Genomic DNA, 13,382 nt, shown 5'->3' with positions numbered 1-13,382 from the left:
ATAGGACAAATCTCAACAAAGTTCCTTCAACTTCCTGGACATAAAAATTACATTCTAAAAACAACATGTGAAAACAAAACTTGAAAGGGAATAAAGTCATTATTCCTGAGGGTGTGTTAACAACATTAAAGGTTTTACTTTACATGAGCATGTTTTATAGTTGCAATAAAATAATTGTCCTAGATTAACTGAGCTATCAGCATTCTATAATGCGTCACATTGCTATATATAGATGAAAACTATATATTATAGATATATGGAACGAATATGATATATTGATTTAGCATGGAACGGCATATAATATCGTGCAATCTGTCTGCAAAAAAATTATTTTTATCCTAAGAAAGATCTCTTTACACAAATTATATCAAAACTTATTATTTCCTCCAACTTGGGAAAACATTACCATTAAAAGTGGTTTCTATGCAGAGGTGGTCATAAACACAGGTAGATTTGTACAATTATACATGTGTTCATCTTAAAATGTTTTGAATTTCTAAATTTTTATTACTATTATATTCTTCTCTTTTTTCATTCATGGTGGTCCACTGCCCTTTTCAACTTGTTTTTTGTGGGTTTTAAATTATTTCATGCCAGTTCGAGCGTGTACACTTCTCAGCCAACTACCCCGGCAGTACTTGCTTCACTGAGTTAAAACTAACAAAAACAAACTAATGACCTGGAATAATGATGATGATCCAATGTGAAATCTGACACATGGCCAAAAACCTGTCTCATAAATCATCGTCATAAGATAAAATTTGAAATTCAGTAAATACATAAACTAAGCCTTCAATATCATATACCTGTCGGATCTTTCTTTTTTCATAAAACATATTATAATATAAACCACACTAAAATGTGAACAAAAACTATGAAAATCTATCCCGGCCCTATATATAATACAGTGTTTGCTATCAGTAACTCAAGGTGAAGCCAAAATCCCCATAAAAGGATTATAAAAGATTTCATTTCCTCAGATTAGTCACACACCGTCCATGGATCATTTAGCCCGTAGTTTGGACAGCGTCACACTGGTAAACAGTAGTATAATATCACATCCTTTAAATTTCCACTCCTCACCTCCTGTCATACTGTTTTTGATAGCTTAAAATTCAATTCCATCAAGGTTATTTATCAAGTGTCTCTTACCCGAAAATCAGCAAAAAATAATATTATTAGTCCACAGTTACATGCACTGTATAACACGGAGACCTTAAACTTAGCAATAAGGATCTTTTTGATATCCATCAATGTTAGCAAAGGCCTTAATTGGAAATTTACCCAACTTTATATTTATATAGATGATCAACATTTTTAAGCTTCAAACTAAACCGTTTTACTAAAAGCATAATTGTTTTTGTTTTTTTTCTTTTATAAATAGTCATGTATAACTTAATTAATATGTTATAATAGATGATTTTGTGTCTTAGTTTGGCCCAACATAAACCCTTAATATATTTTCAATTATTACTTTTATGGTAATGAAGTTTATCTTCTTCTCAACTTGACAGATGTAAATCTGAGGGCCAAAAACCATTCTCTATGTAATGTTAAAAGCCATTACTTCACTTGTGAATTATCTAAGTCCCTTCATGTGAATCCATTACAAACATGCAAATTACAGGCCAACAAAGCTGCTATTGTACAAGTAAAACTTGTGACTAGGACATTGATTCACATTAAGACATTATGTCAAACATTTCATACCAAATATAACAATGTTTTCTTTTTTTTTTTATTCAGTCAAGTGTCATTCCAAATATTTGTTTAAGCTAAATTGTGATGAAGTTAAGGCTTGAAGCATACATGTATTTTAACCATTACTGAGCACATAACTAGCACTGGGGCCTTTTAAGGAAACAGTGTAAGGTTTGAACCCAACTAGCACTGTTGTCAATTTATTAGGTTTGTATCCAACTAATACTGGTGACCGTGTTTTATAACTTATAAGGCAACAGTAAGGTTTGAACTCAACTAATACTGGTGTTATATAACTTATAAGGCAACAGTAAGGTTTGAACTCAACTGATACTGGTGTAATATTAGGAAACATGGTTAAGGCCTGAACCCATCATTTCTTGGTTCAGCGGCAGTCACTTTAACCACTATATAAAGCTACCTTTTTCCTGAAGTCACACAAATGAAGAACCTGGCAAGGTACCAGTTTCAGTAAGACACATAATAAACAAAAAAACTGGCATATTTTGACACAAAGAAACTCAGATCTGTATTCAAACATATGGAATTTATGATTTTTTCCCTTACCATGCAAAGTATCTTAACCCTTTCCCCCATGAGCATATTGTGAAAAATGGCCGTTTTCACTGAAAAGCCTGCTGTTACAAGTTCAAACTGCTATGAAACTATGAAAAATGCTTCAATACTAATCAAACTTGGCACAAATGTTGACTGGACCATTGCCTTTGTAAAGACATGCTCAGTCTTAAATTTCCTGTTACCATGGCAACGAGGGGACATCTCAAAATTGCCAAAAATCACTATTTTGCCTCGATTTTTTCCATCAAAATTTATTTCAAAGTGCTGCAACTGCTCAAGGGATTGAGATAGAGTCAAAGGCTTTTCAGCGTTGGTTGAACGTTACATTATGATCGACCTGGGGTCATTTTTAGCCTCTCACAAGTCCAAAATATTCTTGGCGATGAGGGGGACTCCGCCCCCCTTCAAACTCCCCCTAACAGAAGGGGGCACATCCCCCTTCTGGCAACCCCCTGATGTATCTTTTGGATGGGGGGCGGCGCCGAAAAAGTGCTCATTTTTTTAAGCAACATTTCTCAAACGAAAACTTGGGTTTTGGGACCAAATAGGACATTTTTTCACTATTTGAGGCCTAAAAAAAGGGGGGGGGGGGTCGAAAGTGCGTTGTTTCGCGTATATATGTGGTAAAGGGTTAAATGGACTTGTCAATCTTTTAATTTGGACAAAACAATTCATCATTTTTAAGCAACATTTCATAAAAGTACTGACCGAATACAGAACAGTGCATTCCATGATCAGATGGCAAGGATGTGCTGGCTGATATTGGTCTGCACTGGTTGCACAAGTAGAATCTGTTACCACTAGCAGGCTTAGGGTAAAAGGAGGAGGGAATATCAAGTATCAGCCAACAAAAAATAGGATTGTAGTAAGAGTATTATCAAAAGTAGCTTAATGACCTATTTTAATAGTAAATATATGTCTTATATATATATATTTGTTTATGAAATTTATATGAAAACACAAAAAGTAATTAATGAATCAAACTTGTTTCAGATTCAAGTAAGCCAGTAAGCCTTCATGACAATAAAGAAGAGAATCAATTTTGACCATTTTTTTTCCTTGAATGACTGCACCCTGATGACAAACACTCTTGTTTATTTAGTAAAGGTAAACAATCAGAAAAAGTTCAACAAAAGGCTGGCCAAAAGTCAAGGTACAGAAAGGTAAATAAATAACTTATAAAATGCCTTTAATTAAACATGTCCACTTTACACCAAGATAAATGATGTCATTATGTCCTGTAAAAAGAAATACCAACAAGTGTTGAAATGTATAAATAAAACTTTGGTGCACCAAACAAGGTCATGGTCAAAAGATATAGAGGATATTTAAGTTTTTTCTATAAAGACATGATTTATTTTCATCGAGTGGTATGAAAATAAATATTTCATGAGTGGCGGTAGCCATGAGTGAAATATGGTAATTTTCATGCCACAAGATGAAAATAAATCATGTATTTATAGAAAAAACTTAAATTTTCTGTTTATTATATACATTTTTCTTTTTTTGACATTAAAATTTTAAAGACTTTTCCTTAAATTTTGTGTACTGGCAGAATTTAAAAGAAAGTAGTCCGGCAAGACACCAGTGAAAATACGGAAAATATGTTTCACTGCAGTGAAAAATAAATTTTTACAGTGAAAATACGGAAAATGAAAATACGCATTTTATTTTATCAATATTTCTCAATATTTTATTTATAAGTATATAATAAATTATCAATATGGACATTTGAATACATGTATTTAAAATCCATTTTCAATATTCAATCTGCTTTGCTTCTAGCAGTTACAGCACATTCTGTTCCTAAACTTTACCATAGAATTATGTTCCTGACCAGATGAATTGAAATTGTAACATTTTTTTCCCAGTAAGATCAATGTGAAGAACCACATGAGAACAACAAATTCTGAGCAAGTTATATGTTATTATGTGAAGGATGTTTTTTTACTGCAACTTTGGTTGCTTTTTTTTCCCAAAGCTCCAATTCATCCACATATCCTCTCAACAACCTTGTTTTTACAGTGTGTAGGACATTTAAAGATTTTTAGAGAATTATGTTTTTGCAGAATCATTGAAAAAACAGAAAGTCAACAAAATCACACAAGCATTATGTCCAAAAATAAAAGTGATTTACCTTCAAACTTTCTGCCAGTTGTCTGTAATAATACAGACTCATGTCCTCTATGATTATCGGGGGAGATTTCGGATCTTTCGCCCCCGCCATCTTGGAGCGCTGAGAGCTCTGGAACAAGTCCAAAGCCCCAATTGGTAGACATTTATCCATCGCAGGTGAATCATCTAAACCTATACAAATGTCTCCATTCCTTAGTAACCTCTTGTAGTTAATCAGGTTAATCTACTACACAGGTACTCGTATGATTAGTATCCAGTATTACATTCATTGTCATATTCTATAACTTCTACATATCCTCCAAATTTCAACACAGCAGTTCACACTTTCTACATTTTATGTCCATGTACCTATCTATATAACAGTTGTCCTAACAGACTAGATCTTGTTCTTGTTTTTTTATCAGATAACAGTCAATTTTTTTTAGTTTTGTTAAGTAAATCCTTTGAATTGAACAACTTTAAATTCCTTTACTTTCAGTGTTATAAATCAATATGCTATTCAAATAACCCCTCTGTGTTTTATTTGATGTTACAAATACTTATTCTGAAACAAACAAGGTAATATTTTTTTCATGTGTAGGTATGTCACCTATCCCAATGGATTAAAACAAGAAATCTGCACATCCTAGAAAAAATTCTGACCCTTAAAAACATTATAAAAGACACAAAAATAAGAACTTTAACAAAGCATTATAGACCATCTCAGTCACAAAATTGAGGACATAAACAACCTGTTACATTTCTCTGGCTATACAACTAACCACCTCAAATCTTTCAATGCCAATTAGCCAAACAGTAGTACATTTATTCTACTACCAGGAATGTTGATTAGACAACAAGAATGACTTAGACAAAGCTATACACTAACTATTCTTAATTGATAATGAAACAGGCTGGATAAAAACAACAACTACTGAGGCTATATCACTATATAATTCAAAGGTCTCTTTGACATAACTGCAAAAACTGACAAAGAACCTTTATTAACTACACTGCTTCTGTTCTCCTTTCTTTTATTTCCACACTTGTAATATTGTAGAAATTGTACTGTTTAAAAAGTCAGTACAAGGGAAATTGCAAGAATTATAATCTGCCTATATTATACAATACTTTAATTGTACAAAACATGAAAACAAGAGCTGTCGGTAGGACAGCAACGCTCGACTATTCTTAGTGCTTGATAGTAAAAAAAATGCCTGATACAGTTACCTCCTCCTGTTTATAGGTTGGGGTCATGATGGTGAACAAGTGTGCAAAGTTTCAAAGCCATATGTCAATGGACTTTGAAAATATTTGAACTATTACAAAAACTTTAACGTAAATTCTAAGTCGAAAAAGGGGCATAATTCTGTCAAAATGCCTGATAGAGTTACCTCCTCCTGTTTACAGGTTGGGGTCATGATGTTGAACAAGTATGCAAAGTTTCAAAGCCATATGGTAATGGACTTTGAAAATATTTGAACTATTACAAAAACTTTAACGTAAATTCTAAGTCGAAAAAGGGGCATAATTCTGTCAAAATGCTTAATAGAGTTACCTCCTGCTGTCTACAGGTTGGGGTCATGATGTTGAACAAGTGTGCAAAGTTTCAAAGCCATATGTCAATGGACTTTGAAAATATTTGAACTATTACAAAAACTTTTAACGTAAATTCTAAGTCGAAAAAGGGGCATAATTCTGTAAAAATGCTTGATAGAGTTACCTCCTCCTGTCTACAGGTTGGGGTCATGATGGTGAACAAGTGTGCAAAGTTTCAAAGCCATATGTCAATGGACTTTGAAAATATTTGAACTATTACAAAAACTTTAACGTAAATTCTAAGTCGAAAAAGGGGCATAATTCTGTCAAAATGCTTGATAGAGTTACCTCCTCCTGTCTACAGGTTGGGGTCATGATGGTGAACAAGTGTGCAAAGTTTCAAAGCCATATGTCAATGGACTTTGAAAATATTTGAACTATTACAAAAACTTTAACGTAAATTCTAAGTCGAAAAAAGGGGCATAATTCTGTCAAAATGCTTGATAGAGTTACCTCCTCCTGTCTACAGGTTGGGGTCATGATGGTGAACAAGTGTGCAAAGTTTCAAAGCCATATGTCAATGGACTTTGAAAATATTTGAACTATTACAAAACTTTAACATAAATTCTAAGTCGAAAAAGGGGCATAATTCTGTCAAAATGCTTGATACAGTTACCTCCTCCTGTCTACAGGTTGGGGTCATGATGGTGAACAAGTGTGCAAAGTTTCAAAGCCATATGTCAATGGACTTTGAAAATATTTGAACTATTACAAAAACTTTAACGTAAATTCTAAGTCGAAAAAGGGGCATAATTCTGTCAAAATGCTTGATAGAGTTACCTCCTCCTGTCTACAGGTTGGGGTCATGATGGTGAACAAGTGTGCAAAGTTTCAAAGCCATAATGTCATTGGACTTTGAAAATATTTGAACTATTACAAAAACTTTAACATAAGTGGTTACGCTGACGCCGACGCCGACGCTCGGGTGACTGCAATAGCTCTACTTATTCTTATCGAATAGTCGAGCTAAAAATGCATACAGCAACCTACACTATTCCTGCAATCAGACAGATGAGTTACAGAAAAGCTATGCCGGCCTGAAAAATTCAATCTCAGTTCCAGCCTCTAAATACCACAATCACTATTGCTAATCTTATTTTAAGCACGAAAATTACCCCAATTTCAGCAATATTAAATAATTTCCATATATAATTTCCATATGAATAATATATTTCTAACACTAGTATACCATCTCACTACAAATAAATCCTTGTTCTGAATCTGTCACTGTTAAATTAAACCAAACATGACTTCATTTTATCCTTGCTTCATGATTTTTCTACATATATACAGAAAGTTCTTTGATTTCATTCATGAATGATATCGAAAAAGTTGAAATTGTATGGTTTGACACACACGGTTAGCAATATCCTACGATATATCCTACCTCTCATGTACACAGTGAAAGTGAAGATAACGTAACCTCTCGACTATAACGACAGTGAAATGAAAATGTTTGACGATACTATTTAACCGATTGTTAAGTGCGTTATCTATATTTCCACACTTTGTCCGAGCCTGTGTTATCCAGGTAAATCATTGGTAAATACAAGACCGTCCTTTCATCTTTAGTCATCTATTATTCATTAATTCAATTTAGACAGTAAAGTTCCCATGACACAATATTTAAACAAATTAACACTTTGTTTAGGTATGTGATTAAAAGGATTAAAAATTACGTTCAATTTTTATTTTATCATTTTTGTGATCAATCAATAAAAGATTGATTGTATAACAATGGAAATAGACACAGATATTGCCAATTTTTTAACCTACCTTAATCTACTTTCAGAATTGCCAATTAACTTAAGCTACCCTAATCTTCTTAATTACCATTTACATACTTCTATAATCAACACACTTGTAAGAAGAAAAGTTGTAGGAGGAGGTCAGACCAGAAGGTTTCAAAGAATTTTTTTTTGGCCATTTTAATTCAGTATAATGACAGTTTAAGTGACCGTTGTTGACCCTCGGGCATTTGTTATTCATTTCATTCGCAAAACTGGTCACACATTCGCACCTTTACAACCAACACACCTTGAAACGAAAAATAAACAAGTACAATTGTTAGTTGCAACCTTCACTATTTTCATATTATTTTATCTTGTTTAATGTACTGGAAAATAAATCTACCTCTTAAACTCCAATTTTGTACATTTCATTATATACTCTACTGAAAGCTTTAAACTGAACAGAAAAAAGAAAAAACATTTTTACCACAGCCCGTATCAAAACGTATCTAATTAAAACCACAAAAGTAAAATGTTGACCCATGATCAATAAAACGCAAATACCTAATTGAAATCCATGAATAAATTCACACACTGTTTTAACATTGAAGTTTTGATATCTCCGATATTTAAATATAGCAGATGATATTATACACAACTGACGTTTTGAAATCCGGTCACATAATCCATAAAAACACTTAAATCTTTAATATTAAAGTTGCCTTTCACTCGTAGATTATAAGAGATTAGAGCTCCTACCACTGCCATAGGTGTGTGACACGATTCAAATAATCCTCAATCCTCAATTTATTCACAAGCTTTCAAAAAAACACCCAACACTTTACAATGATTCTAAAATGACCTTGTTTCATGAAGGGAAGATATGAATAATTCAAATGTTAGATAAGTTTCCTTATTGAAACAAATTTAATATCACAGTAATGCATTTTCGTAAAGTTTAAATCTAACAACGTTTCAAGGGCATGTTGATATATACAATTTGGCATCAATTTGAGAAGCAATAATGACTTGAATTATAGCACCAGTATCATTATAATGTGAAATGTTTGATACGAAGACTGGTTATTCTTGCTGCTCCATTAATTTTGCTATTTCATTTTGATTATTGAAATCCCTGAACCCTAAGCATGGTAGCAGCAACTGATTCTACAGTACCCATGCAACCAGTGCAGACCTGAAGATATGCCAACACTTCTGCTACAAGTTAAATGTGAGTAATGAATTTGCCCAGTTTTGAATTTTGAACAGTCCATCTAAAGTTATAGGGAATTTCAGATTCAAAATACAAATATTCAGCTACCAACAGTATATATTCAGTGATTTTTCACCTTATATAACAGAGGCAAATAAATGGCCTCTAGTCCAAATAGAAATTCTTTTTATAATCATACAGTTTTCCCAAAAATCAGAACTTAACCAACGTTTTTACTTCCCAAATTTTAGTGACAATTTTTCCCAAACCAAAAGACTAAGGCCTCGTTCCAATTATAAGAGAAAAAAGCTTGGACAAACAAAACCAATAAGCTGACGGGCTGGTTGATCAGTACCTTCTTATCCCATTTTTAAAAAGGCAAAAAAAACTTTTGGTCCAAACTTTTTAGCAAGAAAAGGGGTTTTAATTTGCATTTTAAAATAAATTATCCCCAATATACTTGAAAAATTTTCACCTTTTTTTCACAGTTGTTAACACATTAAAAAATTTGGGTTTTTAAATAAAATTTTTTCACCCAAATCATTATGAATTTAAAAATATATTTTTATTTTTAAAGGCAATAAACTTTTAAATGTCCCCACAATGCCCAAAACTGAAAGCTTTGTTCCTTTGTGAACTACAGATTTTATGAGCTGTAAGGTCAATCCACTATAGATCTGATGATCTTATCAAAGATAAATTTAAGACCTCAATTCAATTAACTCTAACAACCCTAGTGGCAATATTGTTAAATTTATATTCATTTATATTGTCAATATTGCATCATGCCACCAGTTCAGATTCACCCAGGCCGGCCTTCACCATCATGCAATCTGACAATCCCTATTCTGTTATACTGCTTCATTTCAATATTTTGATATCTAAATCCCTTTGAACTAGAAAAGGACAATTTTTATTTATATGAACATCCATTAAAAATTTCACCATTTTTATGACTGTTTAATCTGGTGCAAGGGGGAGCTAAATCCCAACTGTTCCCCCCAACTGTCAAGGGAACAAAAAACAATTAAATCCACCCTCCCCAACTTACCAATTTTTGAAATTTCCCCAAAGAGGGAACCTATATTTGACCTATATTCAAACTTGACCTGTATATCATTAAGACACATATTTGGACAAAGTCTGATAATATCAGTCTGATGAATATCAAATCAAAATTGTAACTGATCTGGACTGTTAACGAGGTTTTTCTTTGATTTGACCTTGAGACCTAGTTTTATTTTACCCAAGATGCCCCATATTCAGCCTTGACCTTGATATCCGACTACAAAACCCCAAACAAAGCCAAAGATGCTAAAATTGCAAGAAAGAAAACACATCACTGTATTGAAACATTGAGACCTTGTTATTACCAAGTATTACTCCTTAATCCTCTAATCGATAATGTGCAGCAATGAGTATAATAAATTCTATTCAAAAACACTGGGCAGCGCCCCTCTCTCAAAGAAAACCCCAATGCCCCTTAAAATCTAAAACCCAAATTTGAATTTTCAAATTTTCTATTCCCTTTAAAAACAAAAATTTAAATTTTTTGTTTTACACAAGAAAAATCATTTAATCCCTTTAAAAAAACCAAAAGAAATAAATGACAACCAAAAATTTAAAACTTTTAAATGTAAGCACACAAAGAAAACAAACTTTATTTTGTCACAATTACTTAGTATCTACATTTTAAAATAATGTCAGAAATTTCATTTTCAATAAAAAGTAACTTTTTAAGTTTATTTTAACACATTTATTTTTCTCCACAGAGTTTGCTCAAATTCCTGAAATAACACCTAAGAAAAGAACTTTCTACTACATCACAGGTGAAGAAACATTAGACAAAATGTAGTTCCAATGCATCGAAAAAATAGCAAAAATCAAGCTATCACTGACACTGGAGGGAAACCTGATTGATTGGCAAATATTCAAATCCTCTTACAGGATGATAAACGGCTGACAAGAGTTTTTCTTTCAATGTTTTTATATGACTAATCCATCAGCTCCCAGCTACTTTCATTCAAAACAGCTTATTCAACATTCAAAATTTCATATGCATGAAAAATTAAAACCAGACACACTGATGATCATTGAGCCGAAGTACAGTGTCCTGGTTTTGTTAACATAATTAAAACACATCAGCTGTTTCTGTTAGGTTTTTTATCATTTTCGCTTAAAATAACATATAAGTATACACGGTTTTGATATTATTTAAACATATATAAAAATGGTTTACCCTTTAAACTGTCTGAAAATGTAAAAGAATTTTAAAATGTTTTCCAAATTAAAAAAATTTTTACATCAAGTAAAAAAAAGTGTGAAAAAATTTACGTAAACAGTTGGGAGTAGCAGAAATTTTGTTTATTTTACCATTTACCCCATGAATTTTTTATTATCTTAGCATCTTTAAAAAATATACAAGACAGATGAAACAAAATTTAACCAAAAAAAATCAAAGCAATAGAAGAATAATTTACACTTTCATAAAAATTTTTTTAATACTTCCCATATTTTTGCTAAATATTTCATTTATTCAGTTAATATTATAAATATGCCTTTCACAAAAATTGATATTCCTCATGATTTTCAACATCGTACATGCAGTCTTTAGCAAGCTTTATAAAAAAATGCAACCAGAAAAACACTTTAATCCTTCACTTAGAAATACATTGATTATCATTGACTTAAAATTTTATAATATCAGTTAATCAAAAAAAAAATTCATTTCAAACACTATCTCTACATTATCCAGTGAAGTAAAATCCAACAACCTAATGTTAAGTGCTGTCACTTAATTGAACATTTTATCAGTGTTTTATCTGGAGGCATTATAATCACCAGTGTTCAGTAGGTGGTCAAAACTCAAAAAATATGATCTTTATCAGACATGTTTTCATCTCATACTGGAAAACCTGTCTTCGTATCAAAATATGACTCAAATTTGATCGCAAAACTGATAAAAACTGTCGAGACTAACAATTTCATAACCGGTGACTAAATTTTAAGTAAATTTAAGTAACACTGATAGTAAAACTGTCTGTGTGTAAACCCAAGTCATTTATCAATATGACTGTATTACAACATAATTTATTAAATTTAACTTGGTAAACTCCACCTGAAAACATGATCATATTTAATTACAGTGATATACTGCTAAATATAACTTAGAGTACATCTCCTGCCTTTAAGTTTTATGAACTATTTCACTGTTATATTTCAGTATTCCAATGTTCAGCCGAGCCAAAAGTAAAGTGTCTCGGGGTCAGAATGCTTCAAGATGTTCACTGGCCTGACTTTAAACTAAACTGCAAATGCAAGTTAACAATGCAGTTAGCATGCTGAGTTTGAAAGCTTACAAAATAATAACACTATAGCAGCAATAGTATATAAAGTACTGTATAACAAGAAAACAATTCTAAGGAAAACTATATTCTACCAGAGAAAGATATCAACATCAGCCAGTGTCAACCAGTCAAGTAACAATTCAATTAGACTACCAGACTAATTTACTTTAGTACTTACTGAGGGAATAAATCTACTTATACATCAATTAGTATCTTCAATCAATCAACTTACAATAATCAATAAGCTACCTGTACTGGAATTATCTATATGTAATGAGTTATTATTGTCATTAACATTAACTTCTCAATATAAAATAAAGAAAATAACAACAAGGTTCACAATTTGCGAGTACTCAAATTTCTGAAATTATTTGGTACAAATATCTTTAAATATCCAACGCGTCAAACTTCTTGAAAAGATATTCTATATGTATGATTATAATCTGCCATGGTTAAACTTTACGATCCATTTCATCCGAATATTATATCACGTGTAATTTCGTTACCACGCTTTCGAATTTTACAATCCTCATTAATATTTATATCATCGTGATCAATAATGCACATATAACATCACAAATTTCATTTTTCATAAACATTCACACATGGTGTCTTTGTGTTCACAAATATCCCAGCATTACATATTTTCCTTCTCAAATAGGGCAATCAATAAGAGAGCCTGGCCCCGCTTGATTAACTCAGCAGCAGCAGTGTAACCATGCTCGGGCTGTGCTTGATTTATTGCAGTAACCAGCTGCTGTTATAATTACTGTTTTTCATCAAATTTCAATTTCTACCTTACACATGTTTTCGGTACTGGAATAATCAAGTGTTATCAGTGTAAATATTTTCAATTTATTATGATAATCTTAAAACTTTGAGATAAAATCTCTTTGATTGAAGTTTAAATATTAAAATCTTTTTCATCTTCACCAATGTGCAAAATTGTTCTTTCAGTTTCATCAGAAAGGTGTTGTTGATAGTGCAATCAGTAATTTTTATCAAATCAGCTACATGAGACCAATGTAATAGGTAAATTTGACCAAAGGTACCAACCTAAGAAAAGTCAATACAAGGGTCATTCAAATTTCAAAAAGA

The 13,382-nt window shown here is 32.0% G+C and overlaps 1 protein-coding gene across 5 annotated transcripts in view; it reads right to left on the bottom strand.

The window, feature by feature from the left end:
- The window catches only part of LOC132744691 (rhotekin-like), a 43,506-nt gene that overhangs the window by 16,046 nt on the left and 14,078 nt on the right, over window positions 1-13,382 (bottom strand). Inside the window, exons 1-2 of one of the 5 annotated variants that reach the window (XM_060733455.1) lie at window positions 8,289-8,512; window positions 4,418-4,960 (exon numbers count right to left, since the gene is read on the bottom strand). The exons of the other annotated variants lie outside the window; for them this stretch is intronic. Coding sequence (XP_060589438.1) covers window positions 4,418-4,567 — 150 coding nt within the window. The 5' untranslated portion in view covers window positions 4,568-4,960; window positions 8,289-8,512. Of the gene's footprint in view, window positions 1-4,417; window positions 4,961-8,288; window positions 8,513-13,382 lie in introns of those variants that run through there. 5 annotated transcript variants of the gene reach the window in all.

This window comes from Ruditapes philippinarum, unplaced genomic scaffold (genome assembly GCF_026571515.1).
Source record: "Ruditapes philippinarum isolate M1 unplaced genomic scaffold, ASM2657151v2 ctg308_1_1_1_1, whole genome shotgun sequence".
In the NCBI taxonomy this organism is placed as follows: Eukaryota; Metazoa; Mollusca; class Bivalvia; order Venerida; family Veneridae; genus Ruditapes; species Ruditapes philippinarum.
This window is presented reverse-complemented; position numbering and strand designations above follow the sequence as displayed.